The sequence below is a fragment of the Zeus faber genome, assembly GCF_960531495.2.
Source record: "Zeus faber genome assembly, chromosome: 3".
NCBI lineage: Eukaryota > Metazoa > Chordata > Actinopteri > Zeiformes > Zeidae > Zeus > Zeus faber.
The window spans coordinates 7,483,388-7,491,232 of record NC_137190.1 but is presented as its reverse complement, the minus strand read 5'-3'; the positions used below and the strand labels follow the sequence as shown (position 1 = coordinate 7,491,232).

General features: G+C 50.5%; 1 protein-coding gene across 1 annotated transcript; it reads right to left on the bottom strand.

Moving 5' to 3' along the window:
• Positions 1 to 3,576: 3,576 nt before the first annotated feature.
• LOC307228228 (alpha-2Db adrenergic receptor-like) lies at positions 3,577 to 6,367 on the bottom strand. Its single transcript, XM_079997835.1, has 2 exons — positions 6,012 to 6,367; positions 3,577 to 4,989 (listed from the first exon to the last, which is right to left on the bottom strand). The coding sequence occupies exons 1-2, from the start codon at positions 6,333 to 6,335 to the stop codon at positions 3,823 to 3,825; spliced, it is 1,491 nt and encodes a 496-aa protein (XP_079853961.1). The 5' UTR covers positions 6,336 to 6,367; the 3' UTR covers positions 3,577 to 3,822.
• Positions 6,368 to 7,845: the final 1,478 nt, after the last annotated feature.

Genomic DNA, 7,845 nt, shown 5'->3' with positions numbered 1-7,845 from the left:
TAAAAAAATATATATATAATAATAATAATCCCGACGTGCCGTGGTTGTGCTTTCTGAAAGGGTAATTTGCATAAAACTGAAACGCAGCCACTTGTCGCCCGACAGTGAATGTTCCTGATGCAGGGGACGCAGCCTGCAGAGCCCGGAGAGCCCTCTGCATCGCTCCTATCCACTCGTCGGTACGGCTGAAACCAAGCGGGACTGTGTACCTGCAAAATATGGATTTCTTTTACATTACTACCGTAAACGTGACTCTAGCTCATGTGTCGACAAGCTCTGGATTCAAAGTGATGACAATTTTTTCCGCGTTAAAAAGTATTCCCATTATTTCCCTCGATGAGTCACACACGTGTCCATCGGCGTTCGTGAATGAAACGTCATTTCATGCGAGTGTGTCAACACAACGACCGGGGAAGGTGGAGTTTTGCGATTCATTCGTGTGGATTTATTAAGTTGGTAATAAAAATAAGTTGAGGATTTTATCCCCCCCCCCCTCGAGCGACCCCATAGGCTGAAATAAAACAATGTGGCACGTTGCACGCCGCACCGACTGAGGGACGGGGGGACGCTGTTGTTTGGAACTTTGTTCAGTCTTTGTCGGGAAAAACTCCTAATTCTTAACGCCACGTCGCCATTTGTTCCCCGACCGCCACCGGGTCGACGTGAGGGGCCAGACCTCGCGGAAACCTCCTGGAGGGGCTTTGTCATCCCACCGACGGCGCGCGTCACGACTGGATTTGAGAATAAAAGATCGGCTTTCATTTTGAGAGCTGCGGCCGAGCGGTCCGCTCAGGAGAGGTCTGGCAGCGAGGAAACCGCCGCACCGGCTGGAGGGACCAGAATTCGCTCGGAGCAGCGGGGACGGCGGTGAAACCGACGACAGATTTCACTGCTTTACACCCCGGTTCTATTATGGAAACAGTCCCTGGCGAGACCGTATGAGTGGCCCGCTGGAACCCTCCCAAGAGGAGTCCTCCCATTAAATACTTCCATGTTTGCAGAGCGCTAAAATAAGACCTTCCTCTTTAAGCCTTTCCTCCTGTACAAACTTGAAGCTGACTTTTAGCCACTGCCAGGACCCGGCAGTCAGATGTCATTTTTTCCCCCCGTCTCTAACGCGGCCCCCTCATCACAGAGCCCTGAGCCGGGGAGGGTTTGTTTAAAGATCCTCGGTTTTAAAACACGTCCCTGTGCAGATCAGTGAAAAAAGGGGGTCACGTACAGATTACCATCTTGAATTTCAAATACGTCCAGCATAGGAGAGAGAAAAGCCGCCGTATCCCAGAGATGAATAATTAGAGCACTACTCCTTGGTTATTTACCCTTTTGGCTATGGGTCCAGAGGTGCATTCCAGTGCCGTGTCGTCTGTTTCGGCGCGTAATCTGGCGGGGATCCACGCCACGGGGGGGGGGGGACTCCGAGGACGATGTCTGAGGATCGTCCCGCTACCTCCGGCCCGGCCGCCGGCCATCCTCCTGCTCCCAGATTCTTTCCATAATGTCGTTTTCTGTCATTTCTATGAAATATTTGCACGTGAGAAGAAATCTTTTCAATTTACGTTTAGCTTTTGATAATCAAAAATGGAAGGGATCAAGGGATAAATCAAATTTAGATTCCAAACAGTTGAATTGAATTTTAAAGGGTTTTATATGGCCACCCTCAAGCACGCTCTGTTGATTGACCGGAGATCCCTCTACTCACCGACTAACACGTTTAATCATAATGTAAGAGATAAAGTCATTAAATATTGATAAGCTGTTCTGATTGATTTCATCCTAAATACTGCAAGGCCAATATGGATGCATAGCGTGCTATTCGAGTTGTTATTTCTTCTAACCCTGACGCTCTTTACATGGCAGCTCATAAAGTCACAGTAACGGGGTGAGACAAGCCGCAAGTCACACGGTCGCCAATTGATTCACCATTTCGCAAAAACATGTCCCTGGCTAGGACCCGCCGCATTGTAGTCAGAAGGACGAATTTTCACCATTTTTGTCATTTAAATGCAGGGCCAGCTGGGTATGCCGCGTTGAAAAAAAAAAAAAAAATCGTTCTTATTTAACCTTTCATGTGTTTTCTAAGCCCAGACATCAACAGCAATTTGTTTTCCCTCTACTCGGCGGCTGATGAGTTGTTTTTGTTGTGTTTTATTTCACAGTTATCGGCCTATTGTCTCAGGAAGAGAGATTCAGAGACACAGAGAACAAGGCTTTGTCTGGGGGGCGCGTGGAGAGGCCTTTTCAAACGCTGTAAACAGGGCGGTAATCAAAGCTCGCTGGAAAAGCGAACACCATACCGATGCGTCTGGTCATTTTCACGTTCGCAATTTGTCGACACACCCTCCTCCCCTGTGACTTCCGGTCGGTCGGAGAGAGATGAACCCCCCCCAGAATTCATCCCAATCCGCCGCCGCGACGGAAAAAGTTTTATCGGGAATACCAACGCCGGACTAAAAATAATCCCGTGTTTGCGCTTGAACCGACGTGCCCATTGTCGTCACCCACGCAGCTAATGACTGTGCTCGCTGGATGACAAACACTTTTGGCTCCCGGGGAGGCGGTGACGCTCCTCTGGCTCCAACGACCGGCGACCAAAAAGCGCTGCCCGTGCGCGGACGGACAAAAGGCCAAAATATTTATAGGGGGAGTACGACGGAGGAAAGTACAGTACGTTTTTTTCTATAACGAGGCGAAAAAAAACCAACCCGAAACGTTTCTAATAAGGATTCTATTGTAAATCTGGCCAAGAGAAAAAGCAGCTTACTCGGCCGCGGTCCAGCTCGGCCACTTTCTAAAGGCGCGTTAAGCCGGGGAGGCCGGGCCGGCGCTAAACCCCCCCACGATGCTGGAGGGAAGCCACGCAAATGGGCCTCTGGCCGATTTTGTCCCGGGCTTCAGAGAATAATCAACCCGTCCTCAAAATGGATCTGGAGGTGATTGTATTTATTCAGAGTTTAGGGGGTTGGTTGCACTCCCTCTATTCTCCTCGCCGTCCCCCGCGTCCCCACCCCCCCGCGTCCCCGCTCGTTCCGTTCACAGCGGCTCATCCCATCTGCTCGCTGCAGATGAATTTTTAATGTCTTTGCCCCCCGGCAGCGCACTGTCAACAGGAACAGAACGCCGCTGTCGTGGGGAACCGCGGTGAACCGCGTTCGCGTTCTAATCTTCGATTCATTTGGTTCTTGTGTTTAAACTTATGTGCCGAGCTCCGAGGGTGATTGATCCTTGGCGACGCAGCTTTCTATAAAACGCGTTTTCATGGGTGCAGGGAAACCTGGTTTGTTTCAACTTGTTTTTGGACAATAAACTCTTTCCGGAGGAACCCCGTGCCTCCTCCCGAATTACGGCGTCTTTTAATCTTACAGCAATTTTTCTGTAAACATTGTCAGTTCAAGTTGAATAATTCCGTGTACAACAACCATACAAATGGAAAGTGGATGTGAAAGCACCTGTTCCGGTAGCGCTAACGTTTATTTTGTAATGGCATGGCTTTAACTAAGTGCACACAACATTAGAAAACGATCAGTGAATGAGTTAATCATCATTTCTATCAATAATTTATCATTGCACAGGCTGTGTGTGACAAGCCCTTTAATGTCCTTATGACAGCACAGTGGAAAAATTGAGAGTAAAATTGTGCGCACCCACATGCACTGCAGCGTGAGTCTGAGTGTAAGTACATTTGTGTGTTTTTCGGTTTTTCAGTCAAAGTGGAAATGGAAAACCTATGCCACCCTCCATCCACATTTTAATCACATTCTCAACACGCGCGCGCACACACACACACACACGACACACACAATTACACCGATGCCTAAAACCCTATTTGCACTTGTGAGTCTGGAATAAAATCTTTTTGAAGGCCCTCCTGAAGTCCCTATTGAATATAGTGTATATGATGGGATTCAAGCAGCTGTTACAGTAGCCGATCCAAAAAAACAGGTTGAAGAGCGTGTCTGGAATTGTGCAGTTCTCTCGACAAACGGCGTGGAGGCTGTAGGTGAAAAAAAACGGAAACCAGCACAGCACAAAAATCCCCATCACCACCGCCAAAACGAAGGTGAAGCGCTTCTCCCTCATTTGGGCCACTTTGGTTTTGGACAGAGACATCTGCCGGCTCCGGAGAGGCAGCGGGGAGGGGAGGAGGAGGTGGTGGGAGCAGTGATCGGAGGAGACCCAGGATAGCGAGGGACATGGGGGAGCCAGGGAAGGGGGCTTCAGACTGTCCGCTGTTCCTCTAATCACCGCACCCCCCTCTGCCGCTCCCATAGCCCCCGCCCTCCCGGGGAAGTGGAGCGAGGCGGAGAAGGAAGAGGAGGAGGTTTTAACTTTGGATTTGCAGCTTATCTCCTCCAATTCGATATCGTCCAGCTCCCTCCGTCTGTGGCTGTCGCTGTCGACCATGGAGGAGCTCTGCTGGTAGCCGGCGCACGGGCTCCCCGGCTGGAACCGGCGCCCGCCAGGGCCGGGGCTGGGGCCGGCGCCTGGGCAGTTCCGGGCGCTCCCCTCGAAAACCGTCTCCGAATGGGACGGCTGCCGCTCGATCACATTCTTCGCCACGAACACGGTGGAGGCCCTCTGCTTGGCCACGCGGTAGATCTTACAGTACACAAGTATCATGATGACCCCCGGGACGAAGAACGACACCAGGCAGGAGGAGAGGATGTACCAGGTCTGGTTGTTGAGCAGACACTCCTGCATGTGGGTCTTTGTGTGTCCCCCTGGGTGGCCGTGCGGCTCGGCCTCCTCCTTGTGCGACATGAGGAGCGGCGGCGATGAGATAACGATCGATATCAGCCACACCACGCTGATCATGCCTTTAATCCGCTTTGGCGTGCGTTTTCGGTTGTAGCTGACCGCCTTGGTGACGGACCAGTAGCGGTCGAGGCTGATGGCACAAAGATGAACGATGGAGGAAGTGCAGAAGAGAACATCCAGGGCAAGGTAGAAGGAGCACCAGGTGGGACCAAAGTACCAGTAACCCATGACCTGGAAACACATGAAGCCATGTTAAACAGGTTCAGTCATGTTAAGTACTAGTTTAGGCACCAAAGGCCCCTGAAAACAGGACATTTTGTGGAGCCGGGTTTGTGTTTTAAATAATGCAAATCCTTGTGCTATGTCAGGTTGCACGTATCCAGGGGTAAAATTGGGATTTAGGAGGTGGGCGGGCACTGATTGAAATTTTTAGGCGAACCTATTCAGTAAAAACAACGTCCACTGCGCTTTTACAGAGGTTTGGGTAGAGGGAACCCCTTCAATGGCTTTCTTACTTATTTATCTATTATAGGTGGTTGTACAGCGTCCATCCCCAATTTAGGCCTTACTTCTGCACGTATCCCTTCAGCCTCCCATCAGAAGGTAAATAACGTTGTTGCTCGGTAGCCCAGCGTACAGATGATTTAAACTGTGGTTCACCTCACGCTCTCGTTTCTAAATCAACGACTCTCAAGGTGAGGAATCAGACCTCGGGGCTCAACGTCGCCATTATTGCAGATGCAATTTTCGGGTCTTTTATGATGCAATGACAATAAATCTGAGAAAAAGAAATGGATCGGCGGGTAAAGGGAATAGACATGCAGCGCTGAACACCGAATTGAATTACACACGCCCTACTACCAGGAGCCGGAGAACGGACACGCAATGAACGACCGGCACCAGAAGTAGGATCAAGTCGGGGAGCGTCAGCGGGGAAAACTGCGTGGCCCAATCTTTTAATTCAAATGCAAACAGCAGAACACAAAGCCCTGTATCATTAGCCTTTCCCCTGAGGTACTGTACAGAACAAAGCATATGACAAATAAAGCCAGCAGCAAGACACTGTGCAGGTCAGAGGATGTAGCGCTGAACAAAGAGCATGAAGTTCATCACCAGGAGACACAGTCAGATGCAGGAAAGAGAGGACAAACGGGCGAATGTTTCTGCCAAGTGTGAAGCGACATACGCCGCGCTGCTTTCCCAAGTACCACGTCACCACGACGGCAAATACGTCGGCGCGTGAGCGACCTCACCTCGTTGGCCAAGGAGAAGGGGATCACCAGCGTCGCCACCAGGATGTCGGCGGACGCCAGGGACACCAGGAAGAGGTTCTGGGGCGCCCGGAGAGCTCGGCTGGTGAACACCGCCATCACCACCAGCACGTTCCCCACCACGGTACCGAGGATTATGACCGCCACCACCAGCACGATGCAGACCGACGCCCACTGCGAGTGGGGGAGAGGGGGAGACTCGGACGAGGGGGGAGCCGTTTGGTTGGCGGCCTCCGAAGAAGAGTTGGGCGGCAGGGCGGCTGGCAGTGTTGCCATGAAAGGTGTCAATAACTCTTTTAAGTCCATCTTAGTTACATCGGGGATTTTACAGCCCCCATCACTCTCCTCCAGCGCGTTCGGAGCAGAATGAGTCCTAAAGCGGTGGAGTGCAAAAACAAAATAAAACACAAGGACAGGGCGAACAAAGGAAGTCAAGGAAAAGATGCAGAACCCAATGAGAAGTAATTGATTAATGAAGGTGTCAAGGCATATTTGGTAAGCCCTGTAAAAAATAAATAAATAAATAAATAAAAATAATCTTAAAATATCAATCTATAGAATTAAAGAAAAACAATTTCAAGGTGAACATTTATGAAAAGATTGAAACATTTTTGTTACACATTCAAAATTTTATCACACTGCAAATGAACATGACAGGTCAGTTTGCACTCTACCAGCTGTCCCGTCACATTCGGATAAAAAAAGAAAAAAGAAAAAAGCATACCTGGTCAAAGATCTCCCTCCTGTGAATATCGGAGCCCAAAGAACAGCGTATGAAAAACGTGAAATACTTCTTACATCACCTGCTCGTTTAATTCTACAAGGGAAAGGAGAAGCGTGCAGCCACGAAGATGTGTTGAAATGAGAAGAAAAAAACCCCAAAAAAACTCTTGGAACGCATCGTATCCCCAAACCGCTGCACGCCGCCCTCTGACGAGAAAAGAGATACGGTCCAAAAGAGGCAAAAAAGTGAAGAGTAGAAAGGGAGGCAGGGTGACAACTGGGGAGCAAGCAGAGAAGGGAATGGATGTGAAGAGCAGAGGAGGGGGAGGACGAGGAGGAGGAGGAGGAGGAGGGTGGGGGGTGCTGGACGAGGAAGAGGAGGGAAAAGGTGCGAGGAGGCGGGAAGAAAGCATGAGGTCAAGTGGGAAGAGGAGGGATGAGAACAGAGGGGTCTGCGCTTCCACGGGAGTAGCTCTGTGGCCGGCTGCCAGTGCTGCCGCCGCCGCCACCGCCGCCGCCGCCGCTGCTACTGTGCCTCTCTAAAGCTGGAAGAGATAGAGAGGGAGAGGGAGAGAGAGAGCGAGAGAGAGAGATGAAAGGGGGGAGGGAGAGAGGAGTGGAGAGGAGAGCGAGAGAGAGAGAGAGAGAAGTGGATGGTCTGAAAGGAGGAGGAGAGAGTGGGAGTTGAGAGAGTAGGAGTGAAAAGAGTCAGTTGGAGTATGAGGGAGAGAGAGAGAGGGGGGGGGGTTAAGGAAGAGAGGATGAATCAGAATGGTGATGAAGAGAAAGGGGAAGATCTGAGAGCATTATAAGACGGGTGAACTTATCAAGACAGGAGACGGGGAACTGTATAGGAGGCGAGGCGAGGGGGACGGGCGGGGGAGGAGAAAGGGAGGATATTAGGAGTGAAAGAAACGGAGAGAGAGAGGGGGACTGTGAGAGAAACGTGCCTTATCGACTTCTTTCAGGAGGCATCAATTCATTCCTATTTACGCCGAGACAAGAGGCGAGAGTAAAGGATCTTGATTATTATTTTTTTAACCCCGGAGGCTTGACGCTCCCGTTTTCGGCGCTGAATGGCGGAAGGTGGATC

Excerpts from the sequence above, each read along its gene's own strand:
- LOC307228228 (XM_079997835.1), bottom strand. The coding sequence starts at position 6,335 with ATGGACTTAAAAGAGTTATTGACACCTTTCATGGCAACACTGCCAGCC. Across the intron at positions 4,990-6,011 it reads CCTTCTCCTTGGCCAACGAG|GTCATGGGTTACTGGTACTT; the intron begins GTGAGGTCGCTC and ends ATGTGTTTCCAG.